The sequence below is a fragment of the Chroicocephalus ridibundus genome, chromosome 1 (genome assembly GCF_963924245.1).
Source record: "Chroicocephalus ridibundus chromosome 1, bChrRid1.1, whole genome shotgun sequence".
NCBI lineage: Eukaryota > Metazoa > Chordata > Aves > Charadriiformes > Laridae > Chroicocephalus > Chroicocephalus ridibundus.
The window spans coordinates 106,846,393-106,871,286 of record NC_086284.1 but is presented as its reverse complement, the minus strand read 5'-3'; the positions used below and the strand labels follow the sequence as shown (position 1 = coordinate 106,871,286).

Below are 24,894 nucleotides of genomic sequence, written 5' to 3'. Positions count from 1 at the left end.
CGCCCTCCCTGCCCGGGCCCGCGCTGGGCCGCGCTGCCCAATCCCCGGCGCGCGACGGCCTCCTCAGGGCGGCGGCGGCGGGACCGAGACCTGGACGGGCACCGGGACCCGCTGAGGGTGCGGGGGTTGCGGCCGGCGGGGACGTATCTGTGCGGCCGCTCCGCTTCGGGGCAGGCGGACGGCGGTGGCGGGTGAGTGTGGGAGCGAGCGCGGCGCGGCGCGGCCTGGCGGCCCGTGTTTTGTTTCCGTTTCTCCCCGGCGCCGCGAGTCTCATTTCCGTTTCGGGTTCAAACAACGACGAGGCGCCGCGGGGAGGAGGAGAAGGAGGAGGATAGCGGGGGGGGAAGCGGGCGGGGGAGACAACCGGGGCCTGCGGGGAGGAGCGGCCGCGCCCGGCCGCCGCCGGCCCACCGGCCTGGCTGCGCCTCCTGCCCGCTCGCCCGTTGGCGGGAGGGCCCTGGTGGCGGCCCCGCGGCCGGAGGAAAGAGCTGGGGCGCCCCGTCTCCCGAGCGGCCTCGGAACCTTCGGGTCCCGGGAGCGGGAAATGGAGCTGGCGGGGCGCGGGGAAGGGCCCCACGGGGAGCGCGGTGGGGCTGGCGGCGGGGCGAGGGCGAAGTCCTCCCGCCGTCACGGCTTGGGGAGAGCCCGGCAGCCTGGACCGAGGTCCGCGAGTCCTCCCCGGGGCATAAAAACTTACTGCTCCACTCGTAAAAAAACCTCATTTTTGGATGAAGACGTACGAGGGCATGTGGCATCTTACGTAGTTTGGTTCCTGGTGTTCGGCCAGGTACGTGCTGCACAGCTGCTTCTCCCGGTTCGGGTTTATTTTTATAACTCCTGAGTATTGATAAGGAAGGAAAGCGCTTGAAATCTGGCACGACTCCACCCCGCTTAGGGGTCTGCTGTCTTTGTCTTAAATCCCAACTGGCTGGTAACTTGCAAAAGCTGTTTGGTAAAGGATGGGTTGTCTGCTTTGTTACCTAGTTAGTGTTGGTATTTACCAATTTGAACACTTAACAGGGATGGATGCTACCAAATGCTGCATGAACACCGGAGCTTCTCAGGAGCACAAATATCTCCAGTGATTTGACTTCAGTAGCAGTTGATAGTGCATATGGTTTCCGGTGGTTGCCCTCACTTCACAATTACCTGTCAGATTCTACTACTAGAATTTGTGCCCCTATTGTGATGGGCTTATTACTTAATTCCTTGCGTTCCAGGGAAAAGAAAACATAGATCTTAACAGAAAACAGTGGGGTTTCCCCCCGACTGCAAATGCCAAACTGTAGATGATACGGGAGTAGCACTGGGCTGTTGCTCTGTTAACAGGTGCCTTCTCTTAGGTTAGCGGAGGTCTGTGTCAGGCATTATGGTCAGATTCCTTCTTGGATAACAGGTGAGTCTTAGGGCTTTTTAGGTTGAAGGAAAAATAGAAACAAACAGAAATCGGTAGGCTGTAACTTCCACAAATCAAGCACAGTTTTACGTGTTCCGCCAGACAAATGCTGCTGCTGTGGTGTTCCTACCACATTGACCCTCCTAGCAGACCAGGCTGTTTTGAGTTCTCCTGTTTCTCAGTAGCCCTCAGCGAAGGCTCAGGAAGCTTACTCCCATATGAACTTATGTACGCTTTTGATCTCTGCATCATTGTGTAGCAAGAAATTTCTCTTAATGTGAAATGTTTATTTTCACGTTTAGACTCATCAGGAGTCTCTCTGTTTAGCATGGGAAAGACAAAATAATTTTCCCCATTATGTTTCTCTGAACTGTTAATGACTGCACATGTTTCCATAATGTTATTCTTCCTCTTTCCACCCATCATCTCCCTTGCTTGCATCTGCGTTCAATGGAACCATCTTTCTTCCTCTTTCCGTACCTGCTGCCTATGCTCCCCTCTCCTGCCTCCCCATGGTAATCATAAATGTAGTAGAGCCTGTGAGGTGCAACCAGAAGCCATCTTTAAAAAGTGAGTGAACAGTTACTTGTCCAGTTGCCAATTTGGAGTCCAATCCATAGGGACTTCAAAATATCTTACATAATTCTATATGGTTACTATGCTGATATAATATTTACTCATTGTGCATCACTTTGCATTTTCCAGTATTGAATATTTTCTGCCAGAAATCATTTGAGATGGTGAGTTCTTTCAGAAGGTCTGCACAGTTTTCTCAGTAAATAACTTGCAAATACATCAAGGAACAGAAATCCTAGCCTAACCCCTTTTGTGACCTTGCTGGTAAACTCCCTTGCAAAAAAAAAAAAAGTTAACTTGTTGTTTTGGGATTTTAAATCTGATTGCTAATACAGGAAATAATTTCCCCCTTTTTTATGGTACCAGTTAGCTGCTTTGGGATTTTTCAGTAAGGGACTTTGCTCAAACCTTAATTTTGAAAAATCTTTTAACAGTCAACCAGATCACCTGTAACCGTGCCAGTGTAGTTCTTTCAGATACTTAATTAAGCTTGTCTGTATTCTTCAGAAGTGGTGTTTCATTCGTCCCCATTTATTGTGACGATGATGTACAAGATTAAGTGATATGGAAATTGGACTCCCAGGACCCTGTTCAGTGGCCGCTACTGCTCCAGTTTGGCTGACCCTACCCTGGCAGTTAGGGGATTTTCATAGAACCGGATCTATGAGCAGAACAGATTCTGGTTTTGCTTCTAGTGGTGAGGTGCACCAGACGAGGCTCTGTTTACTTCCTGTCTGGCCCTGCTAGATCTTACAGATTGACATCAGATGCAGCACTTGATTTCTTAAAAACTAATTTTATGTAATAGTTTTTGAAGGGTATAATAAGATGAGCTGTTTTAATTCTTTTAACCTTTTCTGTAAAAACTGTACAACTTGGTTACTATTCCTTTTGAGAAGTTCTAAAGTTTAGTAAGTTCCCTTATTAACTTGTCTTTAAGAAATTCACTTACTAATGATTGGGTCTGGGATAGACTAGTTCTGGGAAAGAGTGATTCCAGGATGGAAACCTTGCTAATCTCTTATGTTGTGGATATTTTAGTAGCGGCTTGTTTTGCTTTTTCTAATGTGATTTTCTCCTCTGTACTCCTACTTCGTACTCCTTTTCCTATAAGTCGGTGGTGTTATTTATTGTAAACTGTTGCTGTATAATTTGGCTCAGTTCTCTATCATATATATTTCATACTTATGATGCATGGGACGGTCAGTGAAACATGATAATATTATACAATCTGTGTCTTTACAGACCAAATGCTGTAATTGTTTCTTTCCCCCTTATGTTCCAACAGACTCCAGTATTGTACAGGGCATGAAAATCTGTAGCGTCAATGAGAATATTGTCACAGAATAGTTTTCCTTTTAATTGCTAACATACTGCATTAATTTGGGATTTAGCAAGATGCGTTTGTTATGCACCTGTCATCATGTGATTGCCCATGAGAGGGATGGGTGGAAAGATGGCACAGTTAGTAAATACTTTATGGTTGAGTTTATTTACCTGTAAAGAAATCATGGATCTTCTGTCTAGCTTTCTGTTGCAGCATTTTATATAAAAACTGCTGAAATTTATAAGCAGCATCTTTCAGCCTCGCTAGGAAGGTAGTATGTAGCTGAATCTAGATGGCAAAATACGTATAACTTTCACAGAATTTTCAGAAGTTCTTTGCAACCAGCTACTAAAAGCTGTAGCTGGCCCATGACAAAAACATCCAGTAAATTTGGATGCCTCCAAGAAGATCAATCTTTGGGCTTTGTGCTAATGTCTAGTTATAGTCCTGGATTTGCCCCTGGAGCATTTGTTTGAGGAACAGGTATTGTCATCTATTTTGTGAAAACTGTATTAGCTTTTGGCTTTATTTTTTAGGTGAATTTTTGTCTTTAAAAAGCTATCCTGGTGTTTGGTTTAAAAGATGTTTGATAGGACACAACCTATCATCTAGTTTTGTTTGACTGTGACTTACAAAAAAATTATTTTCTGTTTATAGCTCTGTTCTTAAGACATTTTAGCCATGACTAAGAGAGAGGCAGAGGAGCTGATAGAAATAGAAATCGATGGGACTGAGAAACAGGAATGCACTGAAGAAAGGTACGTACTGTCTTTGCATTTTGGGGTCTTTAGGCTGCAATTTATTTATTTATTTTCTTTAATTGGTTTCAGATTTGTGACTGCACGCATTAAGTTTGGTTATTCAGATTTATTATTGGGGATTGTGTAATGCTTCAGAGATGGCCATGGTTATGAAATGAGTACAAGTGTTTTCTAGCTAGGTGAAAGAACTAACTTGGAACTGGCAGAAGTAACTGTCTCAGTATGATCTCCTTAATCCTGCTGTGGATTGTTTCCACAGTTTTTCAACTTTCTTACCGGATACAAAGTTCTTTATTTCGCTTGTGCTCTTTTCAGTTTTTCTGCTTTGTATCTAATTAATTGGTGGTTTTCTTGAAGTGGAAGTGTAGCCACTATAGGAAACCAGTATAGTGCTATCATATTTTTCAGTCTTAATTGCTTATATCCCAAGCCGTTTTGTTTATCTCTCGCTACGTTCTTAGTAGTTCTCTCCGTATTTTCATGTGTGTAGGAATATGCCTACATGTACATGCTGCAGACCTTTCGGCTTCAGTGTATCCTTCCGTAATTGAGATGAACCTTGCAGTTTCTCCAGTCCATTGCTTTGCTGTTATACAGGATCAGTTGTTTTTAACAGAGCAGAAATGATGTTCTGTATCTATTGACTATATTGTTAGGGCCGTTGAAACAGTAGATACCAAAGTCTGATATCATTTAACTTAATTACCTCAGTCTGTTTTTTTTCTTCATGATACTTCCCTTCTAATTTTTACAACTGCTTTTGAAAGTACGGAGAGGCAGTTAATGTGTTGGACAGAAATAGCTGAGGCTGGTAGGTGACCTGCTCTTTAAGAACCTGTTTTGGAAAACTGATTCAGAACTACTTATTAGTTTCTTCTTATTCTGAGCTCCTTGTATACTTTCACTGCTTACAAACTGACTATGTCTGTATACTTTCTGATTTCCTTCTGTGTAAATGTAGAGAGATCAACTGTCTAAGGTCATTTTTAAGATAAGAGTCCCATAACATTGATGTTTTTGAAAGCATACGCCAGTACTGTTGTCGCTGTAGTGCAGGGCAACCGTGACATGTGACTAATGTTTCCTTTGGGGATCCCTGTTGTTGTAGTTCCTTCTGGTCATCTCTTATATGCATTAAGCTTATTCTTGTGCTGACTGGTTAAAAGACATGGGCAATTACTCTGTGTGAGAGTTGATGTTTTTTTCTTCTTTGTTCCCTATCTAAGGGATAAGATAAGTTTCTGTGTTTGTTTTTTTCCTTTTAAATATCTAAAAAAAATATATACATACACATGTACATACATCATATATCTATATAAACATCTTTTAAATATCTTTTCATCTTTTAAATACAGTCTAGGCAAGGCAAATAGAATTAGTTTACATGCAAGTTAATAATGCATAACATACTAATCATGACTTAATCTCTTGAAAACAGTGATCTGAAAATAATCTTGATATTTAACCTAGCTTTTTAACTGTGACGGGGTAAAAAGAGAGTTACACAACTGTAGAATCAATGGGACCAAATTCACTCTCTACTCAAGCTGAGTTTTTCTGCATGGTATTTAGATTTTAGAGTCAGTGTTACCTTCTATGTAGCTTGCTACTAACCTTTTTTTTTAAGCTTTCCTATACCTGCTGTATTGCACAAGCTGTATTAACATGTAGGTAATGATTTGTTGTATTCATTTGGTATTTAAGCATCGTTGAGCAAACCTACACCACAGCAGAATTTGTGAGTCAAGCTATTGACATCAATGAACCAATTGGAAATCTTAAGAAGTTGCTGGAACCCAGACTGCAGTGTTCCTTGGATGCACATGAAATATGCCTGCAAGATATCCAGGTAAATTGAAATGTTATGACAGATTTAACCTCTTAATCGAGAACGATTTTACATACTTTGTCCTTTTCTCCCATTGTCTGTGGAATTCACGCTTCATTTGGTATATTAATTGTAATTAAGAAGTTAATATTATGTCAGGTTCATTATCATCAGACCATTTAATATGTATGCACTAATTCAGTGTGAATAGAATCAAAACACTTTTGGGGTTCCAAGGGTGGGGGTAAGAAAGCAAAAAAAATACCACCTTGCAAGTGAAAGAAGAATGAGGGCAATGACAACACTTTCTTCTCTTGAGGTGCAGCCCACAATATTTGTTGCTGCCTGAACTTTTGAGTCTAATCTTGTTTTGAATCTGAATAAAGCGAGAAGGTTGTTACACTATTCAGGTGCATAGATAGCAAAACATTACTCAAGAAAGTTACCCCCCTACACTATTTCTACAGGCATTGCCACATGTTAGACAGTGTTTAGCTGGATGTTTTAGTTACAGTCATAACTGAACATCTGTGGCTTTTCCGGAAACAACAAGGATAATACTGCTTTAAAGACAAGATTTTTCTATGTGTTAAAAACTGAGAAAAGGAACTGTAGATACTTTTCACAAAGTGAAGGTACTTCCAGGTATTGCATTGCTTCTTTAGGTTAAAAAGTGTCCCTGTGAGTGAAATTAGCTTTAACAGAGCGGCAAGTTCCAAATTCTGATGAAGTTCTGTCTGTCGTGTACTGTATCTACATAGTACTGAAAATATTTGCACGCTTCTTCAGAAAACTTGCTGCAGATGCTGAGTATTTCTGAAGTTTAAAGTAGAATAAGAGTTTCTTGTAAGTGTGATACTGTCTAATAAAAATGTGATACCTGTTTTTAAATTTCTTTTATCAAGCTGGACCCAGATCGAAGCCTTTTTGATCAAGGAGTAAAAACAGATGGAACAGTGCAACTCAGTGTGCAAGTAATATCTAGGCAAGGTAAGCGGTTATGTTTGTCTGCAGCACAGACAAATTAATATTGTAGGAGAGCTTGTAAGCAAACCCAATCCCCTACGATTTCTAGCTGTAAAATTGAGAAAATCACTGAATGGTCACATAGCTTCAGAATGTCTCTGTCATTGTGTACTGCGGTTATAAGTAGTAGTGGTAATTAAAATAAATGTCATGGACTGAACTATTAAAAATGTCTTTTACAGTAATTTCATATCAATTTCTAAAACCCAACCAAGACAAAACCATGTCAAATAGTAACAACTACAGTATGAGGCTCTCATTAAGGATGAGTAATACCAGGCCAAGTATCTAGGCAGGCAAAAGATTTTTTTTTTTTTTTTTTTTCTTTTTTGTCCAGGTAGGTGACAGTTTCATCTTTGTGAGGCAAGTGAGCTTGTGTGCTTGATGAACAATTAGATTGTGAGGCTGTATGTAGCTAACTGAAAATTGGTATGAAAGGCTGGGATCACTATCTATTGTCTGTTTTATTTGGATGAGAATTTGTACTAAAACATTGTGACAAAGAAACATTAACCAGGTGGGTAGGGATTTGTTGATGTATAGTTTTTATTTGTGTTATCAGGTATGACTGGATTTCCCCGTGTTGGATCCTCAGGAATTAGTAGCTTTATTATTTTACTTTTTGTCCTGTTCTTCTCTTCTGCCCCCTCCATATGTCTGAGTGGTAAGACTGCTGATTTGCATTTAATGCTGAGCGTCAGGTGACTACTGCTAAGTTGAATCCTCAGTTCCCTATATGTAATGGGGATTGAACTAACTTTCTGGTTTTAAAAATAGAAATCTCGTTCAGGGAACTAGAATAACTGCTCTTCGTTCATGCCCAGTAACTTATAGTATACAGTGCTCAGACTTTCAGGTTCAAAAGGATGCAGATGATAAATGTCTTCACTGTTATCTTCCATTTTCTTCCTGTGTTTTGGTTTTTTTTTTTCTTTAATGTAAAACTGAGGTGTATGATCATATAGCACAAAGGAGCGTGCGCGCTCTCTCTCTCACGTATGCCTGAGTATTAAGTACTTTGATATAACTTTGGAACTATCCTCAGTGTTGTTTTTCAGGCCATGATACTTGACACTCCTAAGCAACTCTTAAGAAATCTGTCTGCTGAAGGCAAGTAAAGTATAGCAGGACAGAATATCAGAAAACAAATAGCATGAATATAAATAATAAAAGGAAGCTCTTTAGATCACTAACAGGGAAATGGACTTGTTACTCTGACTGCAGTGACCCTTTAAGCCAGAGAGAAAAAACAGCTTCTTATGCCATCTGCCTATTTTTCTTCTATGGATGAAGTATTAAAAGATTCTTTATTTTTTTTTGTTTGTTTATTTTTGTTTTTCCCCAACTTGTACAACATATAGAATTCAGCTAGCAGTAATCAGTGATGCTAATCCTTGTGATGGTTCAGACTCTTATTTTTTAAGAGACAAGCTGTTATGTCAGTTAATGTTCTATCAAATTTTGATAAGCCATCTATAAATTCAAAGGAATAAACACCAGCTGAAACATAGTCCATTGTAGTTCTTTTATAGCGTTTCATACGAAGGTATTTTCATATAAGTTACAGCAGGTGAAATATCAGTCCTGTTTATTCTTTTTACTAGAAAGACCATTCTGTCACTCCACCTTGCGTTAACTCCTTTCTCCTGGTTTGAAGAATGGAGATGTATATGGTTTTCTTGCCATTGTGAGAATGGCTGTTTTGAGTGCAGCCCTGTTGTGTACTGCTCTGAACTAAACCTCTTGCCAAGTCTGTGGAGATCTGAGTAACTGCATTGTATTGTATTTCAAAGAATTTGAAAAAAGCTTTAATTTGGAAGACTTCTGTAGCAAATATTTTGGGGTGTTTTTTTTTTTTTTTTTTAATCCAGACACAAGTTATATCTGATCAAGGCTTTCTCCTGCCTGTCTGACTACAGATAATATTAGATTAACATTTTGCCATCCTTAAGCTGGTGGGGTTTTTTTTAAGCTACTAGGTGGGGTTTTTTTTCTTATCATATGATAATATGATAAAATTGATTGTGACCCTACCTTTAGTTGTTTTCTTTTTTTTTTTTTCCTTTTTTCTTGTTTCCTTTTTTTTTTCTTGAGAAAAGAAGCGAGTAGGGTGGAGGGAATATAGACTTTTCTGATTGTAAATTCCAGTGCTGGTTGTATGGCATAGGTTGAAATCTTTTTTTGGGAAGACTTCAGAGGTGGAAGTTCTGGCTGGCAGTCTGTCACCCGAAGGAATCTTTTATTTCTTTTTCTACTCCCTTAATCACCAGAGTAGAAGCAAGGTTGAATGGAAGTACTTGCCATGCTTTTTTCAGATGTACTGTGGGAGACGGATACGAGATTGAAAGGGCTAGAATGAGAGCAGCAATCTCTGACAGTCATTGGTTTGAGTGATAGGAGGAGAGAGACCTGTATTGTGAAGGTGGACAATGTAGTTTTGCTTTCTGTTTCTCATTTGCAAAGTATACGAACAGATAGTCCAGATAACCTGCCATTCAAATCATTCATGTACCACATACACAAACTTAAACAAGTCAAGGCCGTGTTTGTGAGTGAAAGTGCCTGTAGTTGCTATTTGTGTTGAGCTCAGTTCTGGCTGTTATGCACACCCAAAGCACACCTGCAAGATTAACATTTTGCCAAACAGATGCTGTTCCACCTACTTTTTAAACACTTGACTGACATAAGAAGTTAGTGTCTAGCTGCTTTGAGCGTTTCTGAGCGTGTGTATGTAGGTGTACTATAGATATTTACACAGATTTTGGGACTAGGTGGTGGTTAAGCACAAAAGGTTCTTTGGATTTAGGCAGCTGAAGTACGAGTCCAATTTTAAGTGTGTAACTCCTCATTTGACTGTAGTTTCTAAACTGTTTTTTTGCAGTAACTAGGCTTTTACTATTTTTAGTGTTTAAAGGAGTGATTCATAAGTGTAATGAAACATACTGATTTAGATTAAAGGTGCAGTTTGACTAATGTCCTGTCTCTGGCAGTGGTTAATACTAGACATTTCAAGGAAAAAACCCAGGCAGGTCAGTCTTAACTGTAGTATATTCAGACAATTAGCAGTGAAGGGGCTTGTACTGGCAACATCTGGACATGTCCTGATAGCTACTGTCCTTGAATTTTTGTACTTTTTGTATGAGTTTATACTTCTGGGCTGTGTGACATTGTCACATTGTGTTCCACAACTTATGTACTGTCCAAGGAAGGCTGGACACCTGTTTTCTCCTGCAGTAAAGGTAAAGGGAGAGATGTGAGAAGACATGCAGGCAAACCCAGTGAATTAATGTTGATCTAACGTTGCAGTAGGTTAGGTGGCAGACTGTTACTTCACAACATTTTTACTTACAAGCTAATTCTTCTACAGAGATTCATCACTTTGATCTCCATGTTTGCATTATGGATAAAGCAGTATATTCATGGTTCTTTTGACAAGTAGTTATTTGACAGACAGAGAATTTTTTTGTTAAGCAATAGTGAACTGTTCCTCTCTAGAAGCTTTTTTCTTTACTTTTTTGAAGATCAAAAATAGAATCTTAACTCTTGGTGCTTTCCCTTACCCGTTTATATCTGACTTTGAAGGAAGCCAGTGCTGCGAATGTTAATCTTAGATGGCCTAGATAACTAAAACACTCTCCAAAATAAGGTTCTTGTTTGGTTTTTCTTCATGTTTGCTGCTTCATGTAATCAACCACTTTCTGATTATCTACATCTGTTTTCACTTCCTTAATTTGATACTGCTGCATGTTGTACTCATGGTCTTTGTAGCGTTCCTTTTCTAATATTTTTCTCAAGCTGAATTACTTTTAAAGTTTAGAGGAATACTTGTCTGAAAAATACTTGGTTTGTTCTTACTTGTACTACAGGTAAATACTCCATTTGTTTTCCCTTCTAAACTATGAATAGGTTGTGGTTTTAGCTTTTAAGGCCATCACCTACAGAACCTACCATCTCACATTGAGTTTTAATATGGATTAGATGGGAGGCACACAAAGTAATACTTTATGGCACAAGATGTTGAAGTTATTCTGGCCATGTGATGTTCTGTGAATCCTACTTTCAACTGCCTAACTCTTGTCAAGGTTTTCCAAGTCATGCTAAAATGGATTTTTACAGATTATTTTTCTAATGTCCAAATATGTTTGATGAAAATCTGTTAAAGAAGTGTGGTTGTTAGTTGTTATTATAATGGAAATTATGTCACAAAAATGGAAAGGTTTTTTTTTTCTTTTTAGCATATTATAATGACAAGAAAAATCTTCTGTACGCTGTCAGAAATTTGGTGAGGCAGCAATTGGAGAAAACACCTTCTTAGAATATGACAGAGGTGATGATACAAAGCATTAGTAGCATTACTGGATGTATTCTTTATTGCTGCAGAATAGATACAGACATATGTGCCAACTCCATGGTCTAGTATCTTAAATGACAGACGTAAAACCAAAACATGAACAGCTAATAAAGCTTGAAACATGAAGAATTTTCTAGTTTTCTTTGAAGTTGCTGTTGAACACACTGCCTCTTGCAGGGCACTGAAAGAAAATGTTAACTCTTGTGTGTAGACCCAAGAGATAGCAGAGAAATACTGTAAAGCCTGAAAGAAATGCCTTTTGGTTGGGGGGAAGAGGTGGGTGCTCGTTTTGGTTTTTTGGGGCTCTGCTTTTTCTCCTGTGGTTCAGTATATTTCTTACAGACCAAAGTACTTGTTCTTTATGCCCACATGCTGAACGTTCTGTTCAAGATATGTGAAATGGATCATCTAAATAGAACAGGAAGCTGTAACACCGGGGAAGGAAAGAGGGACAGCTTTGTATTCACCTTACCAAAGTGTATAGTGTATAACAGAATATGTCATTCTAATTTAGGACACTTGCAGAAATTTGATGATGCTTTTGTGTCATGCTTCTTTCACAAGTATGCTAACATCTATTAATCAGAAAGCTTTAAAATAATGTTTTTGTCATATTTGCTTTGCTATCTTTAAGTTTTGTGTTTGTTCTTTCTATACCTAGGGATAGAGCCCAAGTTAAACATCCTTGAAATTGTGAAGCCTGTGGAGACTGTGGAGGTAGTGATTGACCCAGATGCTCATCATGCAGAAGCTGAAGCTCACCTTGTTGAGGAAGCTCAAGTGATAACCTTGGATGGAACAAAACATATTACAACAATTTCAGATGAGACTTCTGAACAAGTGACACGATGGGCTGCAGCGTTGGAAGGCTACCGAAAGGAGCAGGAACGCCTTGGAATACCCTATGGTAATAACACATGACTCTCTGTGTGGTGGGGTGGGGGCTAGTTATTTTGTTTGTTTGGGGGGTTGGCTTTTTTTCATAAATGATAATTAATTTTGGTTATATAATTAAAGTGCTCCGATACCTCAGAGAAGGCTTCTTATGGCATGGGTAAGTACAATGCAAATACCTCTGCATAAGAGATGGCTAAAGAGACATAGAATCAATGCTTATAATAGTTTCAGTAAAATAGTGCTTTTGCACCAGAACCTTCTTGTCATTGCAGTTTTTAGAAAGCAGCTTTATTCTTCGTCCCTTCCTTAAAAATGTGTGTTAGTGATAAAGCTCTTTTTCATGTGTGTCTGAATTCGAGCTAGACTCAGAACTTGGTGGGGGTTACCTCTAAAGAGACTGAAACAAATTGTTCATAGGTTGTGGGATGCTGACCATGGTGTAAAATCAGATTTTGCATGGAAAGCCATACTTGGCTTCAGCATAGTGGAAAAAGGTGATTCAAAACTGAATATAACTATTCTGGTAGGTCATCATCTCTTTTGAATTAATGTTACTTAGCAGGCTGCTAATTTAATGTTAGTTTAGAAAAAGCACCTCTGAATGCCTGTTTAGAATTGAGCTGAAATTGTGGGTTTTAGACCTACATCATGTTCAGGAGATTATCCAGCTGAGTTGCTGTTTGTGGTTTGCAGAAATGTACTGTCAAGGCATATTCAGCTCCTGAAGCTATTGTATCTAAGCAGACCTGCAAAACTGGAATATATTTCGCAAGTGGGATATTTGGAAGTGTTTAAGAATTCCAGTGAAGTCACAGGTCTTTGCAGGACATGTAGCTTGACAATATTTTGAACATATGTTTGATCACTAAAGCAGTGGCTTTTTCATGCCTTTTTGTTTCTCTCACTGGCAAGTATTTTCAAAATAGCCTTTGTTGTGCTATGTCGGTTGATAATCAGGGATTTGACGCAGAATGTTTTTTAAAAAAAAAAAACAGTGAGGCGTTATCAGGAGCAGACTGATATTCTTCAGCATGCTCTCCCATTAATATAAGAAGAAAATTACTTAAAACTGTGTTACATTGAATGGTATTGTTAATAAACTTTAATAGTGTTGCTGCTTTAAGAAAACCCTATAACCTACAAGCGTGACTTTCAAAGTTTAATGTCTTGTGTCATGGGAGTGCAGATTTTCCAAGAAAATAATACTGGTTGATTAGGTTGATTATGGCAGAGATCTCTGTATTGAGAACAATAGTGGTCTCTTGACATCAGAAAAATATGCTGAAGTGCCTTCCTAGAAAGAGGAAAATTTTAAATGTTATTTGAGTTGACATTTCAGGGACTTGGGCTGAAATAAGGCATCACTAAGTTCTATGTTATGATACAGTTGGAAGTTTCTGAGAATAAAGAATGTTCTTAAGATTCTTTTGTCATCCCCCAAACCCAAAAAAAGCCTTATTTTTTTTTTTCTTTCTTTTCCCAATGTTTGTAAATATACATCTTAAAAAATAGGGAAAGAGGCTAGTTTTCTTCAGGGTCGTGAGGCTTGGTTCTGTGAAGCTATCTTAAATTATTCCTTGAATCTTTTAAAAAGATGAGTTATGTTGTTATTAAAAGTCAAGTCCAGTCAGTAAATAATCATCATCCAGAAAGATGGTAGTTTAGTATCTTCATCAACAAAATTACCAGCTTTTTGATGAAAATTCACCGACGATAACATTTTTGAACGCTTAAAGCCTTTTGGTGTGGCTTTTCCCAAAGGATTACGTTGCATGGTTTTAGATAGCATCAGTGAAAAATGGTGTAATGTTACTGTCCTTTAAACAAAATGGAATTTGTGGTTTCTAGATAATGTTCGTAGACTTAGAAAACTTTGCTTTCTTTAATTCTTAAAATAAAAACTTGTCAAGGTGACATCTGTTTGGGTGTAATTTAGAAGTACAATGCTAATTGTCTAGTTTGTGTACTCTTTGTTGGGCTGAGCCACATATTCATGGTCTGGCTGACTTGGGGAGACAGCACCAGTTGATCCACTCAGCTGTTGATAGCTGTTTATGGTAACTGTGCTTCTGGATGTTATGTATTTACATTTATGGAAGTTTTTATATAATTGAGCAGGAACCTTGCAGTATGTAATGAGGTGATTCGCATTTTTGTCTCTCTTTTCCCAGACCCAGTGCAGTGGTCGACAGACCAGGTGCTTCACTGGGTGGTGTGGGTGATGAAGGAGTTCAGCATGACTGACATTGACCTCAATGCGCTCGGTATTCCTGGGCGGGAGCTCTGCAGCCTCAGTCAAGAAGACTTTTTCCAGCGCGTCCCGCGGGGAGAAATCCTCTGGAGCCATTTGGAGCTTCTTCGAAAGTGTATGGGAGATTTTTCTGTAACAAATTTAACTTATTCCCCTTCCTCCCTTCTCTCTCTTTTTTTTTTTTTTTTTCCCTTCTTTCTTTCTTTAAAGATGAACTCGTGAGCAGTTGTTCTTCCTCTGTTTAATATTGGCAGTAAAAACAAGGGCATCAATACAAGATAACAGGAGATATTAGTGAGAATGTCTGCTGTTATGAAACATGTCTGCATACTAAACGCTGTTTGCCTGTCTTTCATCAAACTTCATAACTAACAGGGAGGAAGCAGTGACTGGTGATTGCTCCTTTGTTTTAATAAAGATTTTTAGTTTGTGCATCTCCTGAATTTGACAGTTTTATAATTAAATATTGATTGTAAGTTATTTAATGTACATCTCTCATATAGAAGTGAAGATTATTAAGCATAGGCAACAAAATCCTTAGATTGTTCACAACATAACTGGTAAGTGATGCATTATGTGCATAATACAATAATTTATACGTACATTTACCGTGCTTGGATGTAACTTGGCAGACTAAAAAGTATTTCCATATTCATTTACATGATATAGCTAAAGGTTTCAGGGGATGGAGAATGCATAAGATACCTTGAAATTCACCATGTACATCCTTATTTCTAAAAATTGAATCACAGATGTTAAATGTCTCTACTCATAAGACGATGAGCTATGCATGTCTCTTGCAAATTGAAACCCAATTTTGACTTTTTTCCTCTCTGAAACGTGAAAGGTTTTGATCTTCAGGTGACTTGAAATTTGTGGGTTAAATAAAAACTTACTATTTCTTTTTTCTAATTTGCAGATGTGTTGGCTAGCCAAGAACACTCTGGAGAAATAGCAACTGTTACTATTGATCAGCGTAAGTACTTCTGCCAGCAGTTAATTCTTACAATTAACTGTTTGCAGGTTCAGCACTGTACTTTGGTTCAGCGCTATAATAGTACATCAGAAAATCACTCGAGAGAGTAGTTTTCCTTGCTGAGGGGAGGAGGGCCTATTTTAAACTTCAAGACAAAACGTTGGTTTTCTTGGTATTTTGTTACTGAAAGGTGTATGACCAGAACTATGAAAGTTTCTAACTTTTTCGTTTTGGATGATAGGTTTTTCACTCTCTTGAAGTAAGCTGTCTAGGATACATATTTAAGGTCTTGAGTTGTTCTAGTGTTTTAGGTTATATATTGCATTAATGAATGGATACATTAAAATGTTATCGTTTCAAAAGAAAGCGTTTCCAAAAGTTGCAAGGGAGTGGGGAGTGTGGAAGAGGGGACTTGTTTAGAAACTGATACTAGAAAAAATACATTAAAGTAACTTTCCAGTTATTTGAAACTTATTCTTCCATCTGAAGCAGCGTCATCAATTATTAAAATGAATCAATTTTCAGAAGACTTGGAAGCAGCTTACATGTTACACAGATAGACCATGTATTATATCCTGGGTTTGTGTCTAGTTAAAGCCTCTAGAGTGGGGCATTTGGATCTTCTTACACCATTGCAATAGAAAATTATTTAATTGCTGTTTGAATAACAGGCGTGAAGGGTTGTGCAGTGATTATAGAGAAAAGTGCATTAGGGTAGATCATATGGGAACAGCATAAAGGTGAAAACAAAGGCACGAGAGGGTTTTTTGTTATGGAAACATGTCATACACATGATAATAAACTAAAGCTGATGCTTTATCTGTAATGTGGCATCTCTGCTACAAGTCTAAAACCACAATTTCCACTGTAAGTAGTAAAAAGTCTTTAAATTATTCTTAGCATTGTGACTCACATAGTGTGTCTTTTTAGCAGAGGAAAAACTAGCTCCTAGATGTTATGATAATACAGGTAATAAATAATATATGCCTATTTCTGTGCCAGCAATTTATAATTGATGTTCTGCAATGTTCTCTACTTTACAGCTGTGCAGATTATTCCAGCATCTGTACAGCCTGCTACCCCAACCACCATTAAAGTAATAAACAGCAGCGCAAAGGCAGCTAAAGTACAGAGAGCTCCGAGGATCTCTGGGGAAGACAGAAGTTCCCCTGGGAATAGAACAGGTATCGTCTCCATTATTTTTAAATGCAAATGCAGTAAACACTCATTAATTTGAATTGCAGTTTTGGATGGCATATCTTTATCACTCTAGATGTCAGGTCTGTAGAAGTCCACGTGGTATGAAGGGGACCGTAGCTACAAAATATATCACAGGCACATGCAGACCTGGCAGGTTGGTTAGCTCATGCAGGCACTATGTTAATGTGATCCCACAGCTTTTGAGTCCTGCAGTAAATGAGATGCATAAAATTGTTTCTCTTCCTGTTGCTTAAGTCTGTCCTCTCAAACCACTGCATAGCATTTACTCAAGCTTTTAAATTCTTTCCATTTGCAGAAAGGGAAGAAAATAAACTGTACGTCGTAGAATGCTAGCTTAGCTGCTACTTGCTCTGCTTTTCCCCACTGCCCCACACAATTCAGTGACTTCAGAATTTAGCAAGTTTCAGATTCCTATTTTGTTAAATGAATGCACCTTCTGGAAAATGACACACTAAATCTGCAGTTTATTTTTTGGAATTACTGTTAGTCATACATACTTTTTGATTATTAATAACTCATCTTAATTTCTTTATCTTATTTTTTCTTGCTGTCATTTTTGCTTTGGTTCTCTTCACTGTTGTGAATTTTTCTGTTAAAACCTTTCCTCGCCTTTCCTTTGAATTTTTGTTTTAAACTCTCCATAAAAGTCTATTATGATATTCAGGATTATTAGGCCAAGATTTTATCAGCTGATGTCAGTGGAGAATACACTGTGTTTTTCCCTTTAGACATTAGGTCTGCTATTTGTATTTCATTGTGAGTTTAGAAATTTAACTGCAGATGTTTGGGAGAAAAAGAAGTCTTAATGATTGGATACGAAAGATGTTATATTGACTTAAGCTGAAACCCCACTGTTTTTGTATTTCTAACATTAATGTTGGAAATTTGAGACTAAACTATTTTCTTTTTAAAACAACTTTTATTGCATATATCTATATAGGTGTATGTGCCTGAATAGGAATAAGCAGCTCTTGCTAAATCTGTTCTATTTTAGGGATAGATATATGTCTAAATGACTAGGTTTACTGTTGTGTAATTTTTTTTTTTCTTAAGTTATAGAGACAGATTTATGAGAAGTCTTGATTATTTATTCATTTTTTCACTGTATTCATCAGTTTCTTTTTTTTTAATAGATTAATACCAATGACTTCACAGGAAAATGTTTACAACAGAACAATTAGAAGAAATTAAGTGCAGGTTTTCCTTCCATCATATATTCTGTGTTGGTCTACTTTAATATGTTGGTGGAAAATTCTTAGCTGTGAGTGGAACATAAAAAGGACTAATTAAAATGGATCTTGTTATCCCTATTTCAACAGGAAACAATGGCCAGATCCAGTTGTGGCAGTTTTTATTAGAACTTCTCACTGACAAAGATGCTCGGGACTGTATTTCTTGGGTTGGTGATGAAGGAGAGTTTAAACTGAATCAACCTGAACTCGTTGCGCAAAAATGGGGACAGCGCAAAAACAAACCCACAATGAACTATGAGAAGCTTAGTCGGGCTTTGAGGTAAGAAACTTCAGGAACTGATCAGATATGAAGTGATTTGCTTCCACTTGGCTAATGCAGGACTTGCGGCTTGTTTAGTAAAGGGATAAAGCAATTTTCTGAAGCTACTCCTTCCCATCGGATTGTACTATGCTCAGGGGCAAGGTATTTGTTGGGTTTGTGGGTTTTTTTGGGTTTTTTTGTTTTGGTTTTTTTTTTTAAAGAAGCTAGTACAATAACTTCTTGAACATTTGAAAATACATTTTATTTTTTCAAGATTTTTGAATGCTGACATGATAGTTCATTTGGGTAGCTCACTATTGGAAATAAGTTTCTTTTTGATGTATCTTTAGCACTTACGCTTTCAGTATTGTGCCAAACAATATTGATTATTGGTGAAAGATAGAGAAATATATGAATATTCTGAATTATTGATTTATTTTTATATTTTACCATTTACTTGTTCAGGTTCCTTTTGCTCTTGTTATGGTGTAAAGCAATACTTTCCTGTAACTACGTAATCATTAGTAGTTTTCTGTATGTAACAATTTTTTTCTGTATGTAACATAACTTTTTCTAAGTTCCGATATTCATCGATCCATTTCATTATTCTTATGGTAGGGATGTTAAATTGAAAAATGAATTTGGTAGGTAAGTTTTAACAGTTGTGGTTCCAACATAGTGAACTTCTATCATCTGAAGAAATGGAAGCGTTTCAGGCTGTCTTCATTCCATTATGATTTTGTACTTGACATTGGTAAAAGGGACTTGTATTATTGAATCACTGTAGGTGATGTGCTTGAGGAGGGGGGAAAACACTAGTAGCTGAACTTCAGACTACTTTTTATCCCTGATTATTTTGGCCTCTGGAATCATTTGACGACACATTGATGTTCTCTGAAATCATTAAGATTGAACTTCTAATTTCTTACTCTGATATCATTAAATCTGTTTCTCTTGATTAGTTTTCAGAAAAGGTATTTATTGCCTAATCTTGCGAATTATTTAAGCAGTTTTAAGTTTATTAGTGAAGTGGTGTATGGTTGAAATCTGAGATCTAAGATTTACTTTTTAGCATTTCCACTTTTCGCTACACTATTTTTCTAAATGGAAGTAAACTCCTCCAGCATTGTTTAAAAAAAAAATAAAATCAACTTTTATTTAAAAATACCTCTATGAGAAATGATGGTAAAGTTACCATATTGTGGCTTTCTAGTCTTTTAGAGAGAATTTAAATAATGTCAATATTGGTAATGCTGAATGAGTACTTCCAGTGGGGGAGAGCGAAGTCTAGAAGACCACGACTGGCACAGAGTCAGTAAAGGACAACTGCTCAGTATCTCATTTACGTGAACAGGAGGCATCAGAAAAAACTGGCAGGCACCAGATACTCAGCTTAACTATGCCCTTTCATTTTAGTTTGTGCCTAACTTCTTTAGGCACAGTATTGTGGATGCCAGAATTCATTCCTGAGCTTGAGAGGAAATTGTAAAAATTAATGAAAAAGAAATATTTTGAAGGATATTAAGTATGGGAAGATGCAACTTCTAGACATTCCTGAGCCCCAGATTGTAGAAAGCAAGGAAGAGCATCATTATATGTTTGCTCTCTTTTCCTTTTCTTTTGTTTCTCTTTTCTACTCCGCTTTTCCTTAGGCATCCCCTTTTGGTTTGTTGGAGTCTATAACCTCCTCTAGATAGATCTTTACTCTGGTCTTGGGTGGCTGTTCTTGCATTATTTATATGTATTAAATTAGAATGCTACTTCTTTCATAGAATCACAGAATCCCTTGGGTGAGAAGGGCTTCAGGAGGTCTCTGGTCCAACCTCCTGCCCAAAGCAGCAGGGCCTTTCTAGTAGAGCTGCTCCCCAGCCTGTATTGTTGCAATTACCTGTTTTTTGTGAATCTATGCATTTGTGCACTGAAGGTATATATGAAAACTTTCTGGAATGTAGAAATGATGTAAATGGTGCTAATGTTTTTTGGGGTTTGTCAACAAACTCCGCAGAAGATCTCAAAGGCAGCTGAAGAACTTCAGAATAATGTTCTTATCACTGGGATATTAAACAGATGTCTGCACAGTAATTAGCATAAATCACTATTTGAGAAGTTTTGCGTTTATATTTTAGTTGCAGAATTACAGAAATCACATTTCTCAATGTTGCCATTTTGGCAGCTGCATCAATATTGACATGTTTTCTAACACTTGAATGTCTAAAGGGATGTTTAATGCCTCTTGCTATTCCCATGATACACACTGTTGTCAGGCTAAAGTCTTACTAAAACAAAAATGGTAATATGTTTTGTTTACTAATGTACTGAAATTACTGTGTCAATTATTGATTAATATAGAAAATGGTGTTGATATTACTGGGAAATGTGCTAGATCTGCCCAGCTGTAGGAAAAACAGGCTGTAGAGAAACTAGGGAAGGGTGGAAAAAAGGAAGAGCAACGTTTTTTGTTACACACACCTTGGCAAATTTTCTTAAAATCAACATCTGTTTAATTATCCAGTGGGGAAGTGAGACTTGAAGAAAAATAATTTCCTGTACAGTTTTCCATTAGAACTAGAAGACAAAAGTTAGTCTTTTAATTGACTTCATTTTGTTGGTGAATAAGAATCATCTTTGCTTTACAAGCGTGTCACTCAGAGGACTGAGCTTTAGATGGTCAAGAAATCTGGGCTGTTTTGTGAGATGGGCTGATTTGGCTGATGATTTTGAGGAAATTAAATTGTGTGGGGGTTTTTTGGGGTTTGGGTGGTTTGGGGGTTTTTTTGTTGGTGTGTTTTGGGATTTCTTTGGTGGTTTTGTTGTGTTTGGTGGGGGGTTTTTTTATTTGGTTTGGGTTTGGTTTTTTGGGTTGGTTTTTTTTGTTTTGGTTTTTGTGTTTTGTATTTTTTTTTTTTTCAAATCTATCAGAAGCTCATTAAGCCCAAGTTAAGGTCCAAGGTAGCAAGGTTAAGGACCTTAACCTTGTTAAGGTCCAAGTTATGTCCCAGCCACTTTGGTTTTCATAATGAGAAATGTAACATGCATACTATTAAATGCCTGCAGTGAGACAAGAACAGCAACAAAACTAAAATTCTAACTTCAGCTCTATTGGTCTTACCTGAAGATTTATAATCTCTGGAGTCCAGTGGGTCATACAGACTTTATGTTACCTTTTAAGGCATTTCTGCTCAGTCTGATAACTCTTCTGTGACACAATGTAAAAAGTATTCATAGTTTGTAGAAGTCACTTCTAGCTGTAAATAAAGGCAAAGGATGTAGTTTTGACAACATATGACCTATACAAAAAAAGAAAATACAAAACCATACTTTTGTAGTTTTACTTCCATCTTAGAAAACAATAGGGAGAGAGTGGCTGCTTTACTATCATAGAAACCACAATGCTTATTCAAACTGTTTCCAACCTGAATATTTTCCTCAGAAAAAGCGAGACGAGTAAAGAAAGCAAAAGACAATAATAAGGGGGGAGACAACATTTTCTTAAGGCCAAGCACTATAGAAAGCTTACCCACACATATACCAACACCCACCCCTCAGCTGTTTTTAAAGTGCTCAGAGACCTTCATTTCTTAACTGGTGCTTCCTACAGATTATAAAATGATTAATGTGTTTTGTTTCTCCTTAACGTATCAAGGTACAGGGACAAGTGTCAACCCTCTTCCCTTGGTATATGAAATTACATGAGAATCATGATGAGAAAAGATTCGTATTTTAGCCTCTGAGTGACCTTAAGTATATGACTGATGTGTATGGAAGTTACTGATGCTGAAAGTTTTACTTTTTTCCCCTTTTTTTTTTTTCTTTTTACAGGTATTACTATGATGGAGACATGATCTGCAAGGTGCAAGGCAAGAGGTTTGTGTACAAATTTGTCTGCGACTTGAAAACTCTCATTGGATACAGTGCAGCAGAGTTGAATCGGTTGGTCACAGAATGTGAGCAGAAGAAGCTAGCCAAGATGCAGCTCCATGGCATCGCACAGCCAGTTACCGCGGTGGCACTAGCTACAGCATCCCTGCAAACAGAGAAAGATAATTAAGCACTAGGACCTGACGGTGGGAGCTTGAGGCCTTTCCTCTATAACCAGAGCAGTTGCTGCTCTTACCTTTATCAGAATTGGAAACTTCTTTTGTTTCTTGACAGTACAGTATAGTGCATGATTTTCTACAAAGAACTGGGACTCGCGTAAACTTGGATCTTTTAACAGCATATATTTCAGTGTAAGTTAAGGGATCACCACAACTTCTGCAACTTTGAGTCAGGGCCTCTATGGTATGTGATCTGAAACTGGTGAGAAAGGTTGAACTGGTCAATGCTCTGTGTCCACAGCTGTACAAAATTAATTTTTGCAGCGCTTTTAACAAAAATGAAGTACCTAGAGCAAGCAGGCTGGTCAGTTGTCTGAACTCAGTCCTTCCTAGTCTTTTGTTCTCTGCTGAACTACCAAATGGCATTTGATGCTTTCGAAGTTAAATGTGCTTTCATTATTCTCATTTAATCAAGCAGAGTCAAAAGACACATTAAACGTTACAAAGCATCAGGTTCTTAAAATAGCTTCTGTGTTTATAAGCCAAGGAAACTAAGACTAGACCGAACGGAAGATCAGTGCTGAAGAAGGAGATCCAGGTTTAGATCTGGCTTAGGTGAAAAGCCAATTATGAGTATTTCATTGTACCGTGTAGGTAATAAGCATATATGAGGGCAAGTACTTTAACCGTTTTGAAGGACATTGTTAACGCTAGCCATTTAGCAAAAAACGAAGATAAACTTCTTCCCCCGCTACCACCCCCATCAGGTGATTCGAAAACTTGGAAAAAATAGCCCTCGCCTAAAGAATAGTTTGGTTTGGTGGGGGGTTTTAATGCTCCTCTGCAAGGTGCTTCTACCTGCACAGTGGTCAACCTTAGGAACTGAAGACTTAAGTTAATCACAGTCATTAGTCCCTGTTTAGAAACAAAATGCAAGTTGAAAATAGGTTTACAGAGAACTGAAGTTTGATTTCCAAATTATTGTACAGTTGGACATATATTAAAATACAAAGATGTATTTTTTATTTAAAATTAATTTCTTGCTGAACTTCAAGTGATGTTTTTGAAGCTTCATAAGCCAAACGCATGCTCCAGAACTGGGTGCAATTTGAAGTCTGAATGATGAATAGAAATAGATGGAATGTGTCCTGAAATCTAAGATATGGAGAGTACTTCATGCAAACTTACACGTGCAGTAAAAAGTAGGCTGCAACTTTTGAGCTTCTGTTCCGATGCCTATTAGACTTTTTCTGTTAATGGCTGAAAATGGTGTGGTTTTGGCTTTGCCCCTACATGTTATTGAACAGTATAAATATTGTGTTACCGTGCATTATTTTTCAACATTATGTAAGAGAAACCCCCTCTGGTAATACTGAACAATTAAAATGCAAATGGGTAAGGGAAAACCTTAAATTCTGTGAGGGACTGAGCTGTTCTTAAACCTTAAATCAAAAGTGCTTGTACCATGAGGTTCTGAATGTAAAATGTGTTTATGCTGAGTAAGGAGAGCACTGGACTGTTGCTCGTATCTGAAAAGGAATGGTCATACTTGCAGGCAGAGGGCAAAGAACACAGAAAACTCGCGTTTATTTTAAAGATGCATTGAGGACAAAGCTTTTTGTTTATAGGTTCATCTGCAGATAGCTTTTGCTTAACTCGAAACCTTGCATGTAGTTAGTTATAGCCTACTTTTTTCATCATCACCACGATGACAATTTTTATTATTCTTTTTTTTTTTTGCGCCAGATTCTTTCAGTAACTCTTAATACTGTTTTCACTCTCAAGCTCTTAAAGCACTCCATCTGCTAAGCATGCTGGGTTTATTTTTTTTAAAAATAAAATCTCAAGCCCTGAAAGTGATGTGTAAATGCATCTGTCACAAGAGGTCAACCATCAATCCATTTATTACTGTTACAGTCGTCCGATTCCACCAGTTGGCAAGTGTTTGGGGTGACGTATGCGAATAGGTGCGCGTTTGCTTGCTAAGAATACGACGAAGCCGACAGTTGGGCGGCAGCAGCTATGTACATACCGCCGCTCCATTACTAAACGCAAGTCCAATACAAGTCACTAGTTATATTTAGCAGAGTTCACAAGAGGTCTTTGTAGGTAAAATACAGTACAAAAAGAAGAGGAGCTTAAAATACCAGCTTTCTAGGTCAAACTGGACCGTGGGAGGATAAACGAACAGCAAGGTTGAAATGTAATAGCAATACTTCATCCCCTTCCATGTTTTTGTTACGTAAGCCCCCTAGGGGAAACTTCGGATATCACACTTTCTTTGTAAATACATCTGCTTGTTATTGTGCAGCTTTTCAGTAGGTATGGTAGTCCTTTGGGTTCTTTCTTGTGGGATCATCTGCTTTTCCCGCTGCCTTCTAATGAGTAAAGAAGGATTCTTTCAAACAGTATAAAATCACTGTCACATTCTCTGTAGTGGAGGGAGAAATCTGTGACTAACTTGATGTCTTCAATAACATAAAAGATGTAGAATATATTGTCAAAGGTTGTTCTGTTGCTGCCAGAAGGAAAACATAGAAAGAATATTCGCAATTTTTTGTAAAACGGAAGGGGTTTTGCATACTTTTTACTCTTGAAATAAAGACACTTATACTCTGCTAATAATTATGTATTTCTTTTGTGGTTTGCATTTTTTTGGTAATTTTACATGAAACAATTATTTTCTATTTTTACTCTGATAAAATATTTGTGCATAAAATGTCAATATAGTAAAATAAAAATGTTATACAGCT

General features: G+C 37.8%; 1 protein-coding gene across 2 annotated transcripts; it reads left to right on the top strand.

Moving 5' to 3' along the window:
* Positions 1–46: 46 nt before the first annotated feature.
* Positions 47–24,894, top strand: GABPA (GA binding protein transcription factor subunit alpha). 2 transcript variants are annotated; one of them, XM_063347247.1, is made up of 10 exons: positions 47–191; positions 3,957–4,057; positions 5,765–5,909; positions 6,794–6,878; positions 11,927–12,172; positions 14,334–14,528; positions 15,333–15,389; positions 16,433–16,573; positions 17,930–18,122; positions 21,924–24,894. In XM_063347247.1, the coding sequence occupies exons 2-10, from the start codon at positions 3,981–3,983 to the stop codon at positions 22,150–22,152; spliced, it is 1,368 nt and encodes a 455-aa protein (XP_063203317.1). In that variant the 5' UTR covers positions 47–191; positions 3,957–3,980; the 3' UTR covers positions 22,153–24,894. The 2 variants fall into 2 exon arrangements, with proteins under 2 accessions (XP_063203317.1, XP_063203322.1); XM_063347252.1 differs by lacking the exon at positions 47–191 and adding an exon at positions 359–787.

Bases quoted from the DNA above. Each gene is read 5' to 3' on its own strand.
- GABPA (XM_063347247.1), top strand. From the start codon at position 3,981: ATGACTAAGAGAGAGGCAGAGGAGCTGATAGAAATAGAAATCGATGGG. The intron at 4,058-5,764 runs GTACGTACTGTC...TTGGTATTTAAG, and splicing joins CAGGAATGCACTGAAGAAAG to CATCGTTGAGCAAACCTACA. The intron at 18,123-21,923 runs GTAAGAAACTTC...TTCTTTTTACAG, and splicing joins AAGCTTAGTCGGGCTTTGAG to GTATTACTATGATGGAGACA.